General features: G+C 42.6%; 1 protein-coding gene across 3 annotated transcripts in view; it reads left to right on the top strand.

Annotated features, from left to right (window-relative positions):
- The first annotated feature begins 15100 nt into the window (after positions 1 to 15100).
- RGL1 (ral guanine nucleotide dissociation stimulator like 1) overlaps positions 15101 to 23479 on the top strand; it is a 56329-nt gene continuing 47950 nt past the window's right edge. The window contains exons 1-2 of one of the 3 annotated variants that reach the window (XM_085068705.1): positions 15101 to 15435; positions 16306 to 16416. In XM_085068705.1, coding sequence (XP_084924831.1) covers positions 15409 to 15435; positions 16306 to 16416 — 138 coding nt within the window. In that variant the 5' untranslated portion in view covers positions 15101 to 15408. The remainder of the gene's footprint in view (positions 15436 to 16305; positions 16417 to 23479) is intronic. The other 2 variants (XM_085068704.1, XM_085068706.1) reach the window with 2 other exon arrangements.

Raw genomic sequence — 23479 nt, 5'->3', positions numbered from 1 at the left:
CTTCATCTTCTTTCCCTTTAAAATGAAGATGATTCTTGGGACTCAAAGAGACATATTTCATTCTTAGAAAATATCAGTTCAGAAAACAATTTAAGATTTGGGGTCAAATGATTAGTGTGCACACAGATTTGCTTCCATGCTGATTCAGTGGAGCTTGGATGGTTTCCAGAAGCACTGGGTCAGGGAAAGTTTTACCAATTACCAGCCTGAGTGCCATGAGCCAGACAGAAATTTCAATTTTGGTATGAACTATGAGTCTTGTACATGTAGAATATCGCACCAATGTTCAGTCCAAATCTGATCTCATTTCCATCTGTCTGCTTTCAGGCCCTTCTCTAGGAATGAGAGGAGTTGTGCTGGCAGAAAACCCATTGGAGTTGTGACTCTGCTCTGTTCACGGGGTAAACCAGGCAAATCCTAATTACCAGTGCAGTAATTACACCTATTGTCTCTTCCTTCCAGAACAGCTGCCTGGTGATTCCCATCAAACTGACAAATGCTGGCTGCATGTCAAGGAAAAAGAGGAGGCAGAGCTTGGTTTTCTTTGGGAACACCCAGAGATGCTGGGAATGCTTTAACCATGGGCTGTGAGCCTGGGCATCTCAAACTACTCATATTTCTTTGTCTGGATGCCCCATATTCTTTCACTATGCAGAGATAAGTGCTGGCACAATTAAAGATCTGCTATTTTCTAATAGAATAAGATCTTTTATAGTATAGGAAAATCTGCTTTCAATTGCCATTGTTAGGCATTACTTTAGTCAATGAAAACAAAGTGTGCTTGGGAAGCTGCCTGGAACCCATGTGATTTCACAGTATTGCTATTTCCCTTTTCAAGAAGAGGAAAAGCCAACTTTTTTCTTTTATGTCAAGGCTGAAGACAGTGATGTATCCAGTTTGGAGGAGGAGAATTCACTCCAAGTTCTGTGACATGTGTAAGGCAGCTCTATGTGCCCATTTCAGGCATTTGGAGACTCCCAGACCCTCCTGAGTTATGCAGCACCTGTGGTGGGCAATTTCTGCCTGGGAGCTGAGGATCTGTCAGCCCCTCTGGCTGTTGTTCTGTGAGCGCTGCAGGTGTGATCCTTATTTACATCAATATGGAATTAAATTTATGGGTTTAAGCTGCTTCTGGAAGCTTTCCTCTGAATGGAGTCAGACTGTACTGGTGAAGGCAAGATATATTTCTTATGTGTATATAATACTTGCTGTCTGTTTGATTTAATGAACATGTTTCTTCAGACGGTTTATTATATTTGGATGTTTTGGGTTTTTCATTTTGTCTATGTACCAAATAACAGGCCAGTGTTTTCCAGGTATTGCTCTGCTGTACACTTTCCCCTTTCCAAGAGATTCTAAGTGATTATATCCCATCCCTGCATCCCTTCCATCCCTGGAAGTGTCCAAGGCCAGGCTGGAGGGGCCTTGGTGCAACCTGGGATAGTGGAAGGTGTCCCTGCCCATGGCAGGGTGGGCCCTTCCAGCCCAAACCATTCCATGATTCCATGAAGGAACTCCTGTTTGCTGGGCAACATCTTCCTATTCTTCACTTGCCCCATTCTGTATATTAACAAAGATATTGAATCACAAAGTGAAAACACTGCTCTGAAGTATAGAATTATCTTTTTAAGTTACACTTGGTCTGTGTAGATAATAATTATCCTATTATTAATTAGGAAATTACACAGATTTGTGAAGTACCTCTTAATGGAAGGCAAACACCTAGGAAAAAAAATGGACATGCACACAGATATACATATATAAACTCCCCATATTATTAAGCGATCAGCTGGCAGGCAAATTTATTCCTGTGTCAGTCCTACCTGCAGGACCACCTTCTTGACAGAGGAGGAATTTAGGATATGGAATTTGGTGAATAATAGCTTCACCAAAGCTTCCTCAGCTGGGAAGCTGCAATCCAGCTGTAACTGCAGTTGTAGATTGGGGACTGCTGGCATTTTTCTGCTGGAGATTGGCTTAAGGGCAACAAATTAATTGCAGGAGGTAAACAGACTATCAGAGAGTCCCAGAATGGTTTGGGTTGGAAGGGACCTTAAAGATCATGTAGTTCCAACCGTGTGCCATGGGCAGGGAATACTGAGGTTGGGGGTTTACTGTTGTGGGTTTATGGCTGAAAGATAGAGGATTAAAACAAAAGAATGTTCATAATCAATTATTTGAGAGCTACAGTTCAGAAGTGGCCTTCTTGAGCGATCTTTATGTAGGCTCTCTCTCTCTCAGCTTTAATGGCACCTTTGCAGTGGAAACATGATATATGGTAAAAATTCCCCTTTGGTCTGCATTAAACATTGTTTAAGATACCATTCTCCCTGTTCTGCACTGTACTGTTGCTGGCCTGAATACCTACATCAAAGGAGACTGTAAAACAGTTCCTCCAATAATTGAGCAGGAAAAGGCAAAACAGTGACCTAGACAAGACAAATTTCCAGCAGGACAATAAGCACAATAAAGTCCCAGGAAGGGACTTAGTTCCTGGTATCTCCCTCCCATGGAGACTAATTAAGTTTTGCTGGGAGTTTTCTCTTTTTCTGGCATACTTGTTTAATATCTGTGTTTTATCTGGGTGGTGTACTCTGTTCTTGCATGAGCACAGAGACCAGCAGAGATTAGGGAAGACAGGTTAGCACAGGCAGAGGATTTGCTGCCATAGGACGGTTCCTGGAACTAGTCATAACATGGATGTGATACATGTATTTTTTTAAGACTTTTGATTAAACATGTAGGAACAAGTGCATTAATGACCTGTATGTTACATGCAGGGCATTCCTTCAATGTATTTTTATGTTAATCAACATCTAATGAGTTGAATATTCCTTTGGAATTTTTTTTTCCATCCTTGTTGCCTAAATACTGTTGGAGGGACTGCTTTCCTCGTCCCTCAACTGCAGACTGAACAAGAGGATTTTGTCATTTGTCCTCTGAGTAGGCTGAGAGCTGGCAACAAGTTTATAGGGAAGGAAAACCATGGTGATTAAAGAAAAGGAAGTGGGAGAGGAGGAAGGGGACACATCCTGTCATGGGGATGCAATCGGTGTGTTGTGGTGACACAGCCTCGGCAAAAAAGCCAGACCTTCAAATTGGAGTTAAATTGCCTTGGAGATGCAACACTGTTCTCTCGTCCCGTCCTTCCCCCCCTCACTAAACCTTGAGTAGCCAGGCTGTTGTAAACGGTTAGTTAATTAGTGTTATCTAGATGTGATTAATGATGACAGGCAAGTAAAAAGGCCACCTTTCCTTAAAAGGAAGACAGGAGTAAAGCTGAAAAAGAGGGGGAAATGCAAGACTGAAGTATTATCCAGTATCACTTTCATAAAAAACGAAATATATATATATCGCTGTCTGAACCCAATTATAAGCTTTGACTGACTTCCCTGGAGATTTAACTCCTGGTTCTTGTCCAGAACTTAGCTATGATCTCAGATGCTTTGCATTTTGGTATTTAAATGTAAGGAAGTTAGCAAGTAATAGATGGATTTTCAAATTAAAGCTCAAGGAGTAACCTGATTGAGAATAGGCAGAACTTCGTGGCTGTAATCCTTGGATTAAACATTGCCTTTCCTTGCACTTGTAAATAGACATTGTGTTTTTCAGGAAAAAAAGTAGTGTCCAACAAAATAATCTTCAAGGCTGGGGAGATATGGTGATAGCTGCATTGCTTATGGAAATTGCTTATGGAAAAGGATTTGCAGTAAATCTCTTGGTGTGCAGATTAAACTGGACAATATCCTCATGTGTCTGAATGGTAGCTGTTGGGATTGCAGCTACAGAATTATCCACAGCCATCCACCAGCTTTTCCAGGGCTATGGTGGCTCAGGTTGTTACTGAGCCCTGTGTTGTTGTGAGAATGCTGGAAATAACATCTTACCAGTCCTCATGCACTTCTTTGTCAGTGTTGGCTTCAGCCTCTCTTTTTGTAAGGCTTTGTATCTTGAGGCTGCAAGGCCTGAATGGAGAATAGGAAGTCGCTCCAGCTGTTTTCCTCATGCTGGCACTCTGTTGAACAGGAATGGCTGAGCAAAGAACATCATTTCCCCAGAGAGGTTTGCTGGGGCAGCACAAAGGCAGTCTGGATTTTTTATTTATTTTTTTTTTTAAATGAGAAGTTACTGCCAAACACTGTCATCAAGAGCTGGGGGAGGAATGGAGGAAAAGAAAGAAATACATGAAATCTGGAGTCCACTTGGAAGAGCAAGAAACTGCCTGGGAGAGCAAGAGCAGTGTTTTCTCTACAGAATTCTTGCTTCTTAACTTATAGCAGCTTATCCAGAAAAGAGGGCTGGGATTTTTTTCCTTCCCTCTTCCATGGATCTTGGACTGTTATTTCTCCAACAGAATTGGAGGGATTATGCAACTTTGCACTTCATTTTGGACTAGCCAGTGGAACAAAAAACAAGCAGAATCCCTTTTCTTAAGTGGGCCCCAAATTCTCAAGTGACACATCATGCCATGTTGTGGTGATAAATGCATGGCTGGCAGCTTGCATTGAGATTAAATTCTCAATTTTTTCTTTAAAAAGAGATAATAAGGCTGTGGCTTCTTTGCTTTCTTTTTGCTTTGCCAAGAAAACAAGCCATAGAGAATAATTGACCTGTATTTGGGGGAAGAGGAAGATAAAGAGCCATGTCACTTCTTGTTGCAGGTTTAATCCAGGATAAATCTGTAATAACTGAAACATACTGGGACCTGATGCTGGATGGGGGAATGCATTTGGATGGTTTATTCCAGTCCTCAGTGCACTGGTGACCACTTTATTTGTACTTTCGTATTATTTTGTAATATTTGACACTTACTGGTGTTCTCGCTGGCAGTATTACGAAAGAATTGCTTTGCAGTTTGAGTAGGCCTCTAGCAAGGTGGCTTCAGGTCAGAACTGATTTGTGGATGAAAGATTGTATGTTTAAGCTCACTTTTTTAAGAATGTTGCAAAATCCCTGTAATGCAGAAGGCAGGTGTGGCTACACCAGGATTGAAAAATTGCCTATCTGGTCCATATATATGTGTCCTGACAATTCAGCTGTGGAACATTTGCCAGAATGTTCCTCCATAGACCTCTCAGTGTTCATCTTATAACCTAAAGTGAAAGAATTTAATATTTCTTTCACCTCTTTGGTGTGTGGTTTAATGGTTTATAATACAACTGCATATTTTATAATTGCCTTCTCTAGGTTTTGATTTCCAATCCAGCTCATCTCCCTGAACACAGTAACATATTGCACAAATTATTTGCTGTTTATAATATGACCCTGAAAAGAGGCTCTTCCATACTGTTTATTCCTGTATTTTCAGCTGATTTCCGGAGAACAAAACAGTGGCTTCTGTGCCAACTTTTGTTACGATTTTGTCTAACAGTGTTCAACTTTGGCCAGTTTGGAAGGTCTTGGTTTTATTGAGGAAGTCTTCCTATAAAACCTTGGAAAAACATTTTTAGTGATGTCATCTCGATACAGTGGATTTGGTTTGAGTTTGCTAAGTAAGTTGTCAGTCAGCTATATGCTAGACCTGAATTTTCTCAAAAATTTTCCACTCTGTTAGCACCTATACAAGAGGATTTCGTCTTCACAGGGTTTTGGGTGTTATTTTGCTTTTTGGACTTTGTCTAATTCTTCGGTAAAGATCATCTAGAAGAGAACTGGGGGAACTGTCAGAACACAGGTTGTTTCCTGTCATTGTCTAGAGCATTGTGGGCTTCCATCTCCTTCCTGCCTTTTGTTCCTGGGTTGATAATGTTGTCTTTAAATAAGTTCAAACAAAAATAGACGTAATAGAGCTGGAAATAGAAACGAGTATCCTTAAATGAAAGTCTTTGCTGTCTGAGCATAGTGTGCCAATAATGATAAAGCCAGGTGATCCCAGAGGGGAGTGTTTACAGCCTGTGGGTCTAATCCTGTAACATTTCCCTTGCAAGTGAATCTGCTGAAGTCACCAGCAGCACTTCAAGGAAGTGACAGAGGGACGACAGCAGCAGCCAAATAGCAAGAGGGATTTCTCTTTAGCTGGGGCATGCTGCTCCCAATCATTCACAGCATTTTTAACAGGTGTTGACCATTTGTTCAAGTATGCTATTACTCTTCATCTGAATGGCACCAGTGGCAGGAGTGTTTGATGTTGGACTTGCATGATCCATCGTAAAATCTGTTCTTGCACTGTAACAGTTCCTAAAGGTCATGGTGAGGGTTTATGCCCTGTCCTGGAATATCTACAATTGGGCAGGAGTCTGTCTCAGAGCATGTCATGAAAATCAAAAGGCAGAACAGAGGTAGAACAAACAAGGGGAAGGATGTAGGGCAAAGTATGAAGGTAAATACCAACAAAAGCAACTATTTATAGATCACTAGTGATACGCCTCAAAAAAAGGCTGTGCATTTTTTAAACATCTGTTAGTAAAGGAATTATTGCTTCTGTCCCACTGTTGTGAACTACAGATGTATCTCTGGCATCAGGATAAAAGTGCATCTCAAAGCTGAGTGTATCAGTGTGAAATGGGTTACCCAGGATATATTGGTAGCATATGGGGAGCTTCTGGCAGGCATTGATCTCTGAGAAGAAGCACCAGTAGAGGTGAAAAGCTTCTCAAATGAAAATAAGGAGGGTCAAAAGTGAGATCGAGTTTTGAGGGGTCTTAAAAGTGACTATTAAATAATTGAAAGGAAAAGGAAGTCTTAATGCTGAATTTTGACTGATCTGGAGGGTAGGAATGTGGGCTTTGGGAAGCTCAGAGTCTGCAGTAGGTGGAAGACAAGAGTCACAGCAGCAGAAAGGCAAAAAGTTGGAGTTGACTTATGCTGATAAAAGCATTTTTGCCTCCCCACACAAAACAGGCCACTTCCAGAAACATGTTTAGCACTCATTTGTTAATGTAGAGTAGACATAACATTGCCATGGGTTGTGACTGGCTGGCACTGCATCTGATGGACATGACTGAGCATCTTCCTTATCTGTGTCGTGACTTTATTAAATTGTTGTGTTTCAAGAGAGAGAGAACATAATGGACATTAAAAGCAAATGTGTTGCTGTCTGCAGTTCAAACCTGCCTTTGTCTTGTTTTCAAACACTTACAGAATTTCTTCTCCAAGGATGGAACTTGCTGGAGACCTTTTAGATGATGAAAGAGCAACTCCCCTGTGTAAGATTCATGGAAGCTGAAGAAGGCAAGTCACTGTCGTACAGACAGTAGAACGTGACTTTAGGATATTTTAGAGGTGGAAGAGGTAAAACCAATTAAACAAAAAAATAACTCCAACCCCCCAAACCCCACCCCAAACCTGGATTTTATTGCACTGCACTCAAAACATATAATTTCTAATTTAGAGATTCCTGTGTTCAAGGCTGTGGTAGTTAGTAAAGCCCTCAAATTTTAATTGTTTGAGGAGTATGTACAATGAAAAAACATGATGTGGTTGCACAGGGACCACTATATCCATTTCTAGAGTTATCTGTTACACATTTGTTTACAATTCTCTTGTTCATGGCTCCTCCCTGCTCGAAAGCTGTGGAGAAGGAGTCTGATTTATTGGGGCCTACTGGGCTCTGTAGAAGGGCTATAAAATCTTTGTAGGGTTTGGTGAAGTCAGATAGAATGAATGCAGCATTAAAAAAACAAGAGACCTGTAGATAAGATGAATTGTTGCTTCCCTTCAATTATTTCCCTTTTAGCCCAATGAAGAGGAGAAAAAAATGTTGACGACTCTGGCTTACTGTTGCCTGAATGCTGGGAAAAAGGTTGGGTCAGTAGAAAGCTTGCAAGACTTTGTTTTAGATCTGGCTGAGAAAACTATCCGTGGTGTGCAACCATCTCCAGCATCCAGAAGATCTCTGTGATATGACAAGCATTCAGCAGGCTCCTTGAATCAGGATCTAGGAACTTCTGAGTATCCTGAAACTTGTCCTACAATAAAGAGGGACATAGTTTCTAAGTTTAATATGGATAATTTAACTAAAAAAACCCAAGTAACATAAACTATGATAAGAATACAAGGATTTCTGATTATTTTATCCCTGTTATTTTAATCTTACAGGTTAAGAAAATGTGAGCACTAGGATTTGTTGTAGGAACAGCATTTAAATCCAAACTCTTCATTTACTCTCTGTGGAAACTAAAAGTGCATTAAGGGAATGAGTCAAACCTAAGACATGCTGCCATCTGACTATAACCCAATGGGTGGGAAGGACAGAGTCCTTGGGATTTGAACTAGTTAGATGTAAATACAGAGCTCACTGGCGAAGGTCTGCTCAGAGGGACAGGAGGCCCCAGATAGAGGGGGAAGTACTCCCAGTATCCTAAATAATAGACACTTCAGTATAATTATTAAGCCCAGAGTCCTCTGGGGAGTGCTTGGATTAAAGGATACCAGAGTGATACAGGTTTCTAGGGGAGGAAATATTTCTTTTTTAAGGGGACAAATTAAAAATACTCTGTGCCAGAATTAAGGAGATGAAAATCCTTACAGCCAACAGAGATTTATCCTGTTTAAACATACTGTAAGAGGGCCACTAAAGGTAAATGTGCAGCATGTCTGTAACCAAAGCAAAATGAAACAGGGCAGAATGGAAAAGGCAAGTTATGTTTGTAAATGGGAAGTTTTGAGAACTCACTTAATCAAATAGTTAAATTTCTTATTCTGGAAACTGAAGCTTGGTAGAAAAGAACAGGAACCGTGGCAAGTAATTTGGGAATGTGGGGGAGAATTGAGCACAAAACAGCCAATAATGTAAATGATAAATTTGTAAATGTATTGAAAGTAAGAAGCTTCTTATGGAGAATCAGCCTGTGTATGGAGACAATAGAGCAATTCAGGAAAACCAGCATTGTGCTAAATCAACCCAATACATGTTTGTGCCATGGTCTATTTAATTATTAAACCTGACTTAAGTGCAGAAAAGAGATCTGAGGCACAGTGAAGACAATCTTCTGAGAAAGAATATGAGCGCCATTTGATTTATTTAATATGTGACATGAAGATTTTGGTATGAAGATCTAAAGCTTGGGCATTTTGGTGTGTGTATTGGTTTGAAAACAAACCAGTGGGAGATCACAAGTCAAGATTGAAATTAAAAATAAGTGAAATAATACAAGGAAAAGCACTGACAAAGTCAGATATAACCTAACACCCTGTTAGGGTGGTAGTAGCAGTCCGACTGAAGTAGTCCAGTTGAAGCAGTGATCCTGTGAAGGTCTAGTCTCCAGCTGAAGATCCAGTAGTAGCTCTGGTCCTCTGGGAACCCAGTAGACAGGGCTAGCTCAGGCAGTTCCAAGGCCAGGTTATATCCGGGTGGGAACACCTGGCTCCTCCCTCCTTGGCAGAGCATCTCACAATGGGATGAGATAAGTCCATGAGTCACACGGTGGGTCCCTGATGGCCCATTGCCTGTCATGCGGGGTGGGTCGTTAGCAAGTGATAATAGCTAACGGATGGCCCATTGCCTGTCATCCAGAGTGGGTGATAGCAGCTAATGGCCCACAGCTGGTGGTAATAGAATACTTAACTACATCAATATTGCAACCTAGGACAGTGTGTTCTGTTATGGAACTGTTGTGTAGAGATTAAATGCTTGCTGGATATATTAGCCTTCTGTTTTCAGTCTTCCATAACTTTTTGTTGGAGAATGCAGGGATAATTTTTATTAGTTCTGTATAGGTAACTGAGGTTGATTCTGGTCCCATGACAATGGAATTGATGTCAGGAGAGTTACCCACAGTCAAATTTGTAATTGAGCAGTGCCTTTTTATATGATTAAAGTATTTATTCTTTGCGGAGAGTTTTTAAATTGTTCAAATGAGCCCCTTGGCCTCTGCTCAAAGGTGGATTTTTTGGAAAGTTTGAGAGAAAACATTTCATCCCTGTGTGAGTATGAGGAGAGTGGAAAACTATTTTTCCCCTCTATAAAGACTGTTTGCTGCCTTCTTTTGAACAGCTCTGGAGCATGAATAGCTAGGCCTGTGGGCTAAAATTTGGCATTGAAATAGCCATAGCTATGAAGTGCCTTAGTTTTGGCTTTGATTTGACTGAGTTATGAGGCTCAGAAAACCATGTTCTCAACATGCACTCCAGGGTGTTGTTTCTTCCTTCAAATCTGCTGAAATATGCAGCAAAGAGGAATCACTGTGAGCAACTGAAGAGCTCTGCAGCACGAAATGAGAGAAAGATATTGCTCTGAAGCTGCAGGGACACGTGGACATGGAAGGGGAACAGGAGACCTTGCAAAGCACTTAGGGTTTAAGAAAAGTTTCTGGGTGTTTTGTGATCTGTGAAACTTAAACTCGAGTTCTAGGACCTGCAGTCTCTGCTCCTGCAGGTCATTTCCAAGGAGCCTGGAGAGTGAGGAGGGACAAGGTGTGGGTGAGCAGGGACAGGGACAAGCCCAGGCTCTGAGGCACATGGGCAGAGCTCTGCCTCCTCTCAAGGCAGAGGCTCAGGGAGCACAATCCGCTGTTGTTCCTGTCCATGGCATAGCAGGGGTGCACTTTCCCAGCCACGTGCCCCTGGTTTTACATGCAGGATTGCTTTGAAGATTTTCCCAATCGGAGCCCAAGGACTCGCTGTTCCTGAAGGAGATATGCCCCCCAGATCTGAGATTATGTCCCTTTGGACAGCATAGCCTGTGGAACAGTGCATGCCTATCTCATTGCAATCACATGTGAAATCAGAGGGCCAGGGACAGCTGGATGTGCTTCCTTAACTACATAATTTTTTGACTTAGCATAGTTAATTATGCAGCCTTATGAATCATTAATTTAGTTTTATGTATGGGAGCTCTGGTGCATTTCCTCTGGCATTTTACTATGAAGCAGGTTTATATGTGCAATTACTTGAAGGCTTCTGTTTAGTTCTGGTGTCCAGGATGACAGATTATGATGGACACGTGTGTGTGGTTCTTTACTGAGCTGTAACTGTGTTGTCACATCTTTCAGAGTGAGGGGGGCGCAGTGTTTTGCCTCTTGCACCGGAGTGAGGCTTGCAAAGGTTGCAGGCATTCAAAAAACAGACATACAGTGTGTAATGTAGCATTTTGTTTGCTTTGAGTAGTTAGTAGTTTGTAATCAAAATTTAATTTTTGATTCCAGCAACTTTTCTTACTGGCTGATGTGTAATGATAGTGCATCTCATTCATTTAAAGAAAGACCAAGTTAATTAATTAACCAAGTTAATTAATCCCAGGTGAGGCAGATGGAAGACCTGGCTCGCCTCTGTTCCCCTCTCCATCAGCTTGCAGCACGTGCAGAGCGTTGCCCGTGCTGGTGGAAATGTGATGTATGTGCCTGGGAGGTGGTTTGTGCCATAAAGGACCTTCAGGAGATTGCAGTGCACTGGATGTTAAGCAGCTCTGAAACACCCCATGACAAGCTAACTGTGCAATGGGGTGGGAAGCTGGAACTCAGGTGTGCACGATATAAAGGAACACTGTCAGGTGAATCTCCTATGGTATCTGTGGTGAAGAGCTCTCTGCAGCCAAGCTACAGGTCAGAGTAGGCTGTCAAAGAAACACAGTATAAAAGTGGTTTGTGCTTGCATTTCTATAGTCTCTGCATTCTGTAGCTTTTGTGGTTCACCTGCATATGGGGCTTTTTTGTTTGTTTGGTTGGTTTAGTTTTTGTTTGTTTGATTTTGTTTTTTGTTTGTCTGATTGGTTGTTGTAGTTGGTTTGGGGTTTTTTGTGGTTTTGGTTTGTTTTGGGGTTTTTTGGTTGGTTTGGTTGGTTTATTTTTGTTTTGATTTGGGTTTTTTAGGGTTTTTTTTGTTTGGTTGGTTTGGTTTTTGTTTTGTTTGTTTTTTCAGTTTTAATCTCCAGAACTGTAGCACATGGTACCTGTGAGTTATCAAATTGAGGGCATGGGCCATAAACAGAAAGCAATAACTAAATGTGGTTTTAAAAAAGCAGGTGAATAGCAATTAATGAGATAGTCCTAATAGAAACAGCATTTATTTCCTTTTGTAGGCACTCATTTCAAAGGCATCATCCATTGCAGGCGTGTCTCTGTGGACAGCCTTTATTCTTGATAGATTGATAGAATAATATAGACAGATAGAATGATAGATTCTTGTATTTCCTAGGAAATGAACAAAGTGTCTCACGGAATTTTCTTTTTCAACTAACAGTTAGGTAATGCCCTTGAGGTGGCATTGCTTTGGAGAAAAAGGTAATACTGTAAAAATGTTGACTACAAAGGCATGGTTACTAGCAAGTGTCTCACATAACCAACACACAACCAGTCCTAGCTCCCAGCCTACTCAAGTGCCAAGGAGTGGAAATGGCTTGAGCTAGCGCTGCCATTGAAAGGACTTTCTTGAAACCATGGCTTAACTTATGACTTTTGTAATGCAAGGAGTGTTTTTCCTTTCTTTTTCTTTTTCTTTTTCTTTTTCTTTTTCTTTTTCTTTTTCTTTTTCTTTTTCTTTTTCTTTTTTTTTTTTATTATTAAAAAATAAAAACCTAAAAAGGAGATCGTGGTGTGGTTTTTTTTTTCCCATTTCCCAGGTAACATCCTTGCCCAGTGAAGGTGGATGCACACCTCAGGTACATGGCTTCTCTCCTGTTAGACTGCGTGATGCCTTCCTCTCCTGGAGGAGCTGTCAGGGACCATTCTTACATCACCTGGTTGCTTTGTCCTTTTCCTTTGCCATCCCAAATATTTTCCATATTCAGGTATCTCTGACTTCTGTTTCCTCCTCTCCTCCTGTCAGGCCCTGACCAGAAGCAGTCAGATGAGCTGTCCTTTATTTCCAGCTGCTTTATAAGTCTTTTGCTTTGTCTTCTCATGCAGGCATCTGCATGCCAGCTGTAGCAACAGCTGAACCCCAGGGAAAATCATCACTCTGCCACTACCTCTCTGTGGACAGTCGGCCAGTTCTTGTTGGGCTGTAAGTGGTCAGTGATCTGCAGTCTTAGAGCTTTCCGGACCTCAAAGTATTTTCTTATATAACATTTCACTGTGAGAAGTGTAAGGTTGCATTTACAAGTGGATTTGTATTTCTCTCTTGTTGCTGGGGGAGGGAGTGCATGCTCAGATGTATTAGAGGAACAATTCCGCTTCAATAGAAAGGGCAGGCAAAGGGCTTAATTATGGCAGGAATGTAGTTATTGCATGTGAACATGATTTGGAAAGAAGCAAATGTTTAACATGGGGTTGACTGCATGGTTCACTGGTGATCAGTTTTGTGATTAAAGTCTGCTAAAAGAGCAAACCAGCAGTTCTACTAAACTGAGTTGCAGATACTTCTTACTCACTTTCAGGCCTCCTTCTGTCCTTGAAATCTCTACAGAACATCTTTTAGATTAATCAGAGCCTCCTTGGTCTTCATGTTTTCCTGTGCATTCAGACTCTGTCTATTGGTCTCAAATAATTAATTGTACACTATATAATGGATTTAAAATGTAGTTAAATAGTGCATATACTTTTCCTCTTTTCCAGTATTAAATAACCAGTGTTTGCATATATAAGGCAGATTTTTATGCGGCCTTGACATATCCTTTTCCCAAGGCAGACACTTTTCAATGGAAGGTCTGATTACTGCCCCTTCTGTAACCATTCATTGTGACATGGTTGGACTCAGAGATCTTAGAGATTGTTTCCAATCTAAACAAGTCAATGGTTCTGAAGTCTGGGCAATGTATCTCCCTGAAAATAATCTGGGAAAAAATCTAACTCTCTGCAAGACTAATGGAAAATCAAATGAATAAAAAGGGTGGCTTTCTGCTGCTTGCTAAACTGGATGAGGTCATCTGCTGCTCCTTCCTGATGGAGCTTCTCTCTGCCACTTGTCAGTGGCCAAGAGGATTCAGCAATGTCATTTCTGAGAGGGCTTGTGCTCTGCCTTGAATGGAAAGCCCTGAGCTTGTCTGTCTATAAGGTGTTCTGTAAGGATTCAACAGAACGTGTGATTCAACAGAAGCTAAACTGAGTCAAACACAGGAGCTTCTTCCCCCTGCATTAACTCACTGCCATTTCCTTTCTATTAAACAAAGAGAAATCGGTGCCACTGCTTTGTGTCATGGCAGAAAAAAGCTTTTATTTCAGAGTAATTATTTGGCCTTAGTGTTGTATTCCTTGTGGCTGGATATCCATTTTCATATGCTGATATGTTGTTCCTGTTCAACTTGCTCTGAAACTGCTCACACGCTTGCTGGGCTGGCCACGAGGGATTCAACGCACACTCCGCTTTCTGCACCTTAAAATTATGACGTGGAAAAGCGGTTTGCAAAATCTAAAGCATTGAGAATGTGCTGTGTAGTTTTACAGGAGAAGCCATGGGACTTTGGAAAATCTAGACTTTGATTTGTAGAGTGCAGTATGTTTGAGTCAGGTTATCAAAGTCTGTGTATTCTGGATCACTTCAGGATCACACACATAAAAGCACAGCCTGGCAAATGATCAGATCAGACCACCTGTGACCATACAGCTCATTCTTAGTTTTGTAGCTGAAAATAATGTTTCTTGTTTCCATACAGTTCCTCGTGTTATGAGGTGCAAATGCTGACAGCCCCTGAGCCTGCGCTGCCCCTCAGGTCATTGGTACTGACACTGGTGGAAATAAAAACAGGGGTGTGCTGGAAATTAGTGTGAGGCTTCAGGAGATCTGAGCTGTTTCAATTCTTAGAGCTTTCGTTGCCTTGCGCGGGAATTTGTGCACGTGAACCATCGTTATTTTAAGTCCCCAAAAGCAGGTAACTAAAGAGACCTGAGGAGGCAACAAAGTTAGTGGGGTTTTCAGGGTGCTTTAAGGTCATGTCAGCACGCAGGTGCCAGCAGCTGGAGCATCCACAGACGTGCTCTTGGCTCGTAGGGGCTTCTTTGTGAGCGATATGGAATCAAAGTAAGGGTAGCGTGGGCGATTGCCGGGCAAAGCTTACTAAAACCTTTGACTCCCTTACTTCCCAACTGGTAGCAGTAAGTTTTTAAAGTTAAGCACGGCTTAAAATTCCTTCCTCACGGCGGCCCGAACACCTGACCCGCGGTCCCTCCTGCTCCCCTCCACCCTGCCCGGGCACCGGCAGAGGAGGAGGGAAAGGAAAAGAGGAGGAGGAAAAGAAGGGGAGGAGGAGGAGGCGCTTTCCTGGGAGCCGGGCAGGACGCGCCCCGCGGTGACCAGCGAGGACTCGCCGGTGACGCACATAGCGCTCCCATCGGCGCGGCTGCGGCCACAAACAGGAAACTCGGGCGGGCCGGGCCGAGGCGGGGCCAGGCGCGGCCACCTCCCCCTGGCCGCCCGTCGCTCTCCCGGCCCGTCCCTCCCGCGCAGCCCAGGGGCGGGTGGGCTGGGCTCGGCTCGGCCCGGCTCGGCCCGGCTCGGCTCGGCCCGGCCCGGCTCGGCTCGGCCCGGCCCGGCCCGGCCGGCCCGCGGCGGGCGCAGCGCGGCGCGTCGCGACCAGGCGCCTGGGAAGCACCGAGGATGAAACTGCTGTGGAGAGCGAAAATGGTAACCGGCTGTCCCGTCCCGTCCCGTCCCGTCCCGTCCCGTCTCGTCTCGTCCCGTCCCGTCCCCTGCCCTGCCCGCGGGTCCCGCTGTCCAGCGATGCTCAGTCCCGGCGGTGCTGTGCCCGCTGCCGGCGATGCTGTGCCTGGTGCCGGGATATTCTGTGTCCAGCGGTGCCGCGCCCGTTTCCGAGCAGAGTCCCTACTTCACACGTTCGCTGGAAGTTTGGGACTCTGCTTTATTATCCTTGGCTTTCTATTTAAGAGTTTTAATACTACCCCCCCAACCTCCCCCAGGTGTAAAGCTCCTTGGTTTTTTTTTTTTTTTGTTCTTGAAACAATAGGTTTTTGGAAAAACAAACCACAAAGCGCTTCAGATCCCTCCTTCTCAAGAGAATTAAGATGTTGCTGCGTCTTCAGTGCTCTCTAGCTTCAAAGTTTCGAGCTTGTCTGACGAAGTAATTCAGCAGTTTTAAAAGTGCAAATCCTTCCCTAAATGAAAGGCCAAAGAGATTAATTGCTGTAAAAAGGAGGGGGAGGAAAGAGAAGACTGCTAATCAAAATCAAACTCTTTCCTTAGAAAAGACTTTATGCAACTATTTAAAATATGTGCTGGTCTAGGAAAAACAGTTAAATGAAAAGTCAGGGTATCACAGATAAGGATATCACAGGATACCACAGATAAGGACAGCTTGCCAAGAATATCTCCAGTGTTCCCTCAACCCAAGGGTATCCCGGATTGCTTTGATTGTTGTCTTTCCCATCTCCTCTGCTCTTCGTGGAACAGCAGAGCACCTGGGATAGATTGTGGTCAGTAGAAGGGGGAAAACGTTCCTTTTCATCTTATGTTTTTCCTTTCTCCTTTTCCTGGCAGACCACATTTCAGGATGGGGGTGAAGAGGTAGAAGATGGAGCTGTCTACAACGTCACCCTTAAGAAAGTGCAGATTCAGCAGGCTGCCAACAAAGGAGCAAGGTGGCTGGGGGTAAGTGAGGCTGGCACGGGGGCATTGGGGAGGGCTGCTCATGGACTTTGGAGCCTACTCCAGGGAGCTGAATTCCACTGGAATTGTTACAATACTAACTTTTAACACTGACTGCTCTCATTACTAAACAAAAAAGAATAAACCAAACACTAAACTAATCTGCCTGGGTCATCTGAAATAACACTTTCCTTGTGTTGACTCCTTCTCTTTTCTTGACCTGTGAAAACAACTTGACCAGTTGTGTCCATGTGTCAGATGATTCTTGGTGCAGAAGTAAGGATCTTAGCTTATGGCCTGAGAAGCTGAACATTTAACAGTTATTTCAGACTGGGCTATGGCTCATTTCTACTGTCAGGAACCTATCTCAGGTTTCCCAAACAAATAGTCATGTTATTTTGACTGGTGAAGGTCTCTCCAAGTCAGCAGAACTTCCTCTGAATTTAAGGGAATATTGGTTTGGATCTTATTTCTGTATTGCTTTCTCAGCCAGATTAGAAGTTAATTGCATTTCTGCAAGAATTACAGCTCTGTACTGTTTTTCAAAGCCTTAATGGTAAGTAAAGTGGACTTAATGCACACATTTGATTTTACATGCTGTCAAGTGCCTCCACCTTTGTCAGGCCAAGTCTCCAGCTGATAAAAAATGCCCTCACTTCATAGGAATCAGTGCAGCTGTGGCAGCTGGGGCCAGATCTGCGGGAGGTGCCTATAACTTTCACAGTATTTTGTCATGTTTATATATTTTCTTTGCGAGCAAAGGCAATAATACAAGAAGTTTTGATGTAGTATCCATATTGGTATTTTAAAGCCTTTTAAAACTACCCTGAGATTTATATCCAGCCATTCTCATGTGAAGCTTTTGTGACGTGAAACAATACAGCAGTGCTGAAACCAGAGTCAGGAAAAATAAGCAAATTCTGTCCTGCATACAGATGGTGCTTAGAGTGTCCCCTTCCCGTGTTTCCAAGAAGCACGTAGAGTGCTAATCAGAGCAGATAATTTCAAATATGCTTTCTTTGAGTGGCATATTTCCCATTTCTGCTTCCTGTTTTTACCAGGGGAAATATTTAAAATATATTTAAAGTATATTTGTGTTCCTGCAATTTTCCTAGTTGGTTTTGTGTAAGATGTGAAGAGCATTTTGAACATGTCTGTGTCACATAAACATAGCTTAGAAAAGTAGATTTTTTTTTTCCTGCTCGGGCTGTGTTGTTCCTTATAATAGGAGTTTGCCAGGGCTTGGTCCTGTTCTCAAAGGAGGGGAGCGTGTGTGTTCCTGAGGTTATCCCCACAGCTGATGGTGCCCATCCCAGTAAGAGGAGCAGGGACTGCAAGGTCGGGACAGTGACTCTCAGGTTGCTGTGGCTGGTGTTGATTTTTTCAGGTCAAATCAAAGCCTGTTTGGGGGGAAGGCGGCAAGGTTTCAGAAATCCATACCTGTTCCAGGCATAAATCCATGACTTCAGCTTCCAGGCTGGTCTCTTCCATGAGCAAAAAAAAAAAAACAAACAACTCATGCATATTATTTAAAAATATTTTGAAACATATGGCCTGTTTGTTTCCCTTAAGCTCTTCAGAACATAAAGTATTTTAAGCTCTTCTTGTGATCTTGTTTTATTAGTGGCTTTTTTGTGGTCCTGAAATCAATAAATAGCCTCTAACCCAGAGCATCATTTATGAATCATTTATTTCAAAGCAGTTTGGCTTTGAAAAGCCAAATTGTCTCTTTTAGAACTGTCATGAGGTGACTTTCTTTTTTTTAAATCTGGAGTTTATAAGGGTTTATGATGCTTTTTCCCTACGCTTTGAAACTCATTAGCGCTAAATTAACAAGGTGCTGGATTTAGCAATGTTAGTCTTCATTTTTTTGATGGTGGTCCAAGTCAGGCTTAGGTTGAAGACTCAAGGTCAACAACCTATTTGTACATCAGCAAGTATTGAGCTTTCACAGTAACAAACTCAGTAACTCTCTTGTCGATCATATGTATTCCTGGATTTACTTTTTTAAAAATTATTTTTCAGTGTCAGTTTGTGTACTGTCAAAGTCCACTTGGCAGTCTGACCTTCTCTTCTCTGAGGCACTGAGCTTCTCCTGTTTAGCTGGGGCAAGTCAAGTCTAATGCACCTTCCTTAAAATTCTCCATCCTAAGAACCCATCCAGGGTCACTGAATGGCTGGCCCTGTTATGAGTGAATGGATTGTTTAAAGGCCAAGTTTAAGTTTCCAACTTAAGCACCATAAACACTTGCCTATTGAAATACAGAAACATTTTTCTTGTGTTTCAAACTTCTACAACTAACAAAAGTAGAAAACAAACAGGCTGTGACTTAGGCAGGCATCAGCAATTCCATAACTTTCAGAGGTGTGAAGCTTTTGGATAATCACTGAATTTCTTAGCTTTAAAATTAATATTAGAAATCAAAGGATGCCAATGATAGCCACTGATTTGTCGCCAAATACTTAGTTACTAAATATTTAGTGAAGCTTAAGACTTTAAGCACTAGGGTATTAGGGAATATTAAAAACCCTAGTAGGAGATCAGTGTTGTGAGAGATGCTGCACAAAAGCACTATTTTGACTAAAAAGAATGTGCAGATGTGATATTTAAAGAGGAGTGTCTGTACACACACGCCTCAGCTGATGACTGGTATCAAAGCTTCAAAAGTCAAGTGTACCTTCTGGTAATTGAGAGAGAATCCTTCCCAAAAGCAATGGGTTCAACCAGAGAAAGCATGAATGCATTTGTTTTGAAAACAAAGTGGGGTTTGGTGTCCATCGGATCCTTAAAGGGAGGAGCAAGCCATGGAAGCTGAGATACATGTCCTGTCTTCTTTGTGAGAGAAAAGGATGGAGAAGTAGATATTTGTACAGATGGATGGCAGGCTCAGAAGAGGGGATGAGAAGAATTTGGGGTGGGCAATCAGCATAAGTTTGAATGGCATTATGTCAGGCTAGAGAAAAAAGCATGTTGGTAACTGGAAGGGAAGGTTTAGGAGCGCAGCAAGGAATTTGAGTGATGTGGTTAGAAGGAGAATGTTGTGTTTTTAGAACTATTGCACTGAAAAAGCTTGAAAAATGGGATTCAGGTTCTCTCTGAGGATTTGAAGGCAGCCCATAGGGAGGCTGGCTGTCAGACAGGATGGTGCTATTGTCCGTGAAGACAAGGCATCAAGGGGTAAGAGACAAATGTTTTCGTGGGGGTTTTGACCTTGAACTGACAGCGTGTAATGAAACAGAGATGAGCTGAGTCATACCGTAGGCAGAAGCAGGTAAGAACAGCCAAGCAGTGGCTGTAAAAGTATATCAGCTGCTAAATACCTGAATTTCTGTGGCCAGGAGCAATATGCTGACAGTGTGAATGGCGTGGAGAGGTGAACTCCAGCCAGTGATCTATGGGAAACAGTAAACTGAGAAGTAGACAGTTGAAAGAGAAAGGAAAAAGCAGCGGTGGAGAAGTAAGTGGAGAGATGGGAGAACTGGAGTAGGGGGAAGAGTGGTGCAGAAAGAATAGAGGCATGGGTGTAGCGTGGGCAGGTGGACAAGATTACTAAAACAAGCAAACAAGGTTTTAAAATGCTGTGAAGTGACTATTGTCGAGCCCCCTGTTAAGCAGCTGGAGTGCTTTATCTCACCGTTCCAGGAGTTAGGGAGGGATGGCCACCGCTGTCCAGCCCTGGGAGTGGAGTGAGTGGTGAGGAATGAGCCACTCAGACAGAACGGGCTCCTGAATACCTGCAAATGTCTTTCCTGTCAGAATCCTTCATCTGGGAAGGAGTGAGGAAGAGACCTACAAGTCAGGAGATCTCTGGAGTATGTAATGGGACAGGAAATGCAGCCAGGAATGAGAGTTCCCCAGGCCTCAGTGCTGCATCTCCACACCTGAAATGATTGCCCATCCTCATCATCAATTTCTTGCTTTACTGGTGGATGACATGGACTCCTCTTCTTTTGAGTCTTAAATATCAAATAACAGATAAATACTCTGCTCCCTTATAGCCAGGCTGCCTGGATTCACTAGCCAAGGATTACGCATCTAGAGGAGATTTTAGAGACTTTGTTTTTACTAGCTTTCTCTTTTTAGCCACAGCTGAACTTCCGCCTCTGGGTTTGTTCAGGCAGAGATGGATTCAAAACACAGCTTGTCTTAAAGTGTCTTTAATATTATAATGTTGGGTGTATAGCAGAACATGTTCTTCCAAAATTAAAAATTAACTGCTGTTAGAAGGGTGCTTTTCAGTACCTTAAAATGCTGAGAGAGGGCAAAGCTGAAAAGTAGCAAATCTGTCACTTAATATTTGAGTGTTTTCTTAACACTGCTATTATTTAATAATTACTTTTTCTGGGAATTTTGTGGTGTTTTAAAAATAAATGTTGAGTGATTGCTTTGCACCGAAAACTACATGTGACCAAAAGTTTGGCTTCTAAAGACCTCTGCAGTCACATACATTGGCAAGAAGCTTGTGCTGGAGAGTTCAGCCAGAAAAACATTGAAAAAACGTGTGGCTAACTAATCTGTATCCCAGCTGGGACCTGGGACACTACCTTCTCTCTGACTTGATCAGAAAAGAAGCTTTAGTCTGGATTTCTGTCTTTCCAGCATAGACCTTCTAAGTATGGGTTGAGAGTTAAGTGGTGCCTTCAGTCATCAACATTTAGGAACAAGCAAAACCTCACATATTCTCTGAGCCTGTGCCTGCCCTCCCATGTGCCCTCTGGAGCCAGCCAGATTTCTTTTTCATCTTACCCTTAAGATCCCAGATGTTCTGGTTGAGTGCAGCTTCCTGTGGAAGTGGCAGGTTTGGCTGATCATTGTCCTTGCTGCAGCTTGCTGTTTTGTCTCTTGATTTAGAGTATGTGTTGGTCCCTTTTGGCTGAAGCAGACTCTTCAGTCAGGTTCCCTCAGCCTGTCCTGACTGCCCAGACCAAGGCGAGGATGTAGTTCTGGCTGTATGTTTGGCAGAAGCAGAAAAGCAGCTGCCGAGGAGCTGACAGGCTCCCTACAGAAACTGAGCCGCTCTACTGTCCACTCTAGAATCTTTGACACACTGTTTTGGAGAAGGGAGAAGGATGGGGTGTGCTCACATTGGTTTTGCATGGGGGAAGATGCCTGTCAGGTGCTGAAAACCCACAAAGTAATGTATTCAGAGGGAACTGAATTATTTTACATATAGACAGGTACACAGTTATCCAAAAGCAAGCTTTGGCATCTCACTCAGCTTGTCTTTTGGTTTGGAATAAACTTTTTGTTCCTGTTCTTCCCTCAGTTGTGGGCATAATAGTACCGTGGTATCATGGCCCTTATTAATGATTTCTCATGGAATATTTTTTCCTCACTTCCTGGTTTAGGCACAGATCTCTGCTCCAGGGATAGCCTAAGTAGCATTCTTGGATGCAGTCATGAGCTGGTTACTAGAGGTTGAGTGTGCAACAGACACTCAAAAATGGAAGTTGAGCCTATTAAAAGTTTTCAAATGGAAGCCTGAAAGATTACTGTCCATTACTTTCCCAGTTCCAAATCCCAAATGCATAATTAGAAGGGTGACTGGCTTTGCAGTGCAGTGTTGTGCTCTCAGTTGGGTGTAAAACCTCCCATTCTGAATGGTCAGAATGTGACAGGGTAGCAGAGCTTTAATCCTGTGGTGTTACTAAGGCTGAGCTGGGGCTGCGATACCCCAGCATGGCCACGAGAAACCAGGGAGAGACGGGCAACCTCCCTTCCTGGGGCTGTGCAGAGGCACCTCTTGCTAATGATCCTTACATAAAGTGGAATAACAAGAGTTAAGGGAGCCTCTTGAGCAAAGCCGCTGGAGATTATTCTGTTGCTGCACTGGTTGTGTGTATCTGCACTTCAGAAATTTCCCAGACAGCCTGCTCATGGACAAAATTTGCCCTTGGCATACTCTCAGTTTACCTGTGACATGCAGGATTAGAATGACATCCTGTGCTGTAATTGCTTTCCCCTGGGAATTCTTCTGAGAGCCAGGATAACTGTCTTTTTAAACTGTGCAGCTTGGATGCTACAGGTTCTCCCTGAATTCCAGTGCCATAACTGTCTTGCTGCTGACATCATTGAATGTTATCTTGCTTGCTTTTTTAAGGAGTAGTAAGTCAAAGGAATAACTCAAAAAATTTGCTTGCTCTGCAAAGGAACTGGCACTTTCTGAATGCTAGATCTAGGTCACTTGTTGGGTTAAGGAAGAGCTGGCAAGGAATGTGGCTATGTGTCATTGGAAAGCCTGGGAGACGCAGCACACAAACTGGATTGAGATGCTGTACAGGGAACAGCCCTGCCGAAACCATTAGTTTTACGGTTTGGGTTTTGTTGTCTTCACTTAAGGAACAGGCTGAAGCATTGCAAGCATGTTACACTTGGATTTAAATTTAATCTTGCTAAAGCTAATTAAAAAGATATGTGTAAATGCACGCTTTGAATTTGGATCTTTTACTACTGCTGTTTTTTAAATACATAATTTCCTTTAGCCAGCACTGTAAAAGGGGTGCAGCTGTGTGAAGAAGCAGCACAAAGTGGTCAGATCATGGCTTAGCCCCTTGGAGAAAACAGGGTTATTTTGTGTGACAGGGGAAAATAAAGGCTAACATGGTGTGAGTCCTGCTCTTGCTTGTCTTCGTGTAGTCAGTGTGTAGTGTCTCGTAAAGCAGAGGCAAAATGTGTGTCATGTCTTAGTGTTAATACCACATTGAGATAGTATCAGAGATTGTAAAATATTATTCCTAAAGGGAATTGGAACCTCATTCCTGAAGGGTTGAGCAGCTCTGGGAAGCTGATGTTGTCTCTGGGAAGGTGCCATGGTTTGCTCCTGCGTTCTCTCAGAAGTACTTGCCCTTGATTCACACCAAAAAGCTCTGCTTTCCTTTTCAGTGGCCATACAAGCTCTTCAGAAGTAACTTGTAATTCTTCCTGGGCGGCACTCTCGCACATAGAGCTCAACTATAAAGTCTATGTTAAGTTTTTACGCCTTATGGAATGAGAATTTTATTGAGATATATAAGGATGTGGGCTTTGTTTTAATTTTTTTCCTTTTTTTTCTTTTTAAGATATAAA

This window comes from Lichenostomus cassidix, chromosome 8 (assembly GCF_008360975.1).
Source record: "Lichenostomus cassidix isolate B80296 chromosome 8, HeHo_3.0, whole genome shotgun sequence".
NCBI lineage: Eukaryota > Metazoa > Chordata > Aves > Passeriformes > Meliphagidae > Lichenostomus > Lichenostomus cassidix.
Note: the sequence above shows the minus strand (reverse complement) of the source record. Positions and strands in the feature narration are given on the sequence as shown.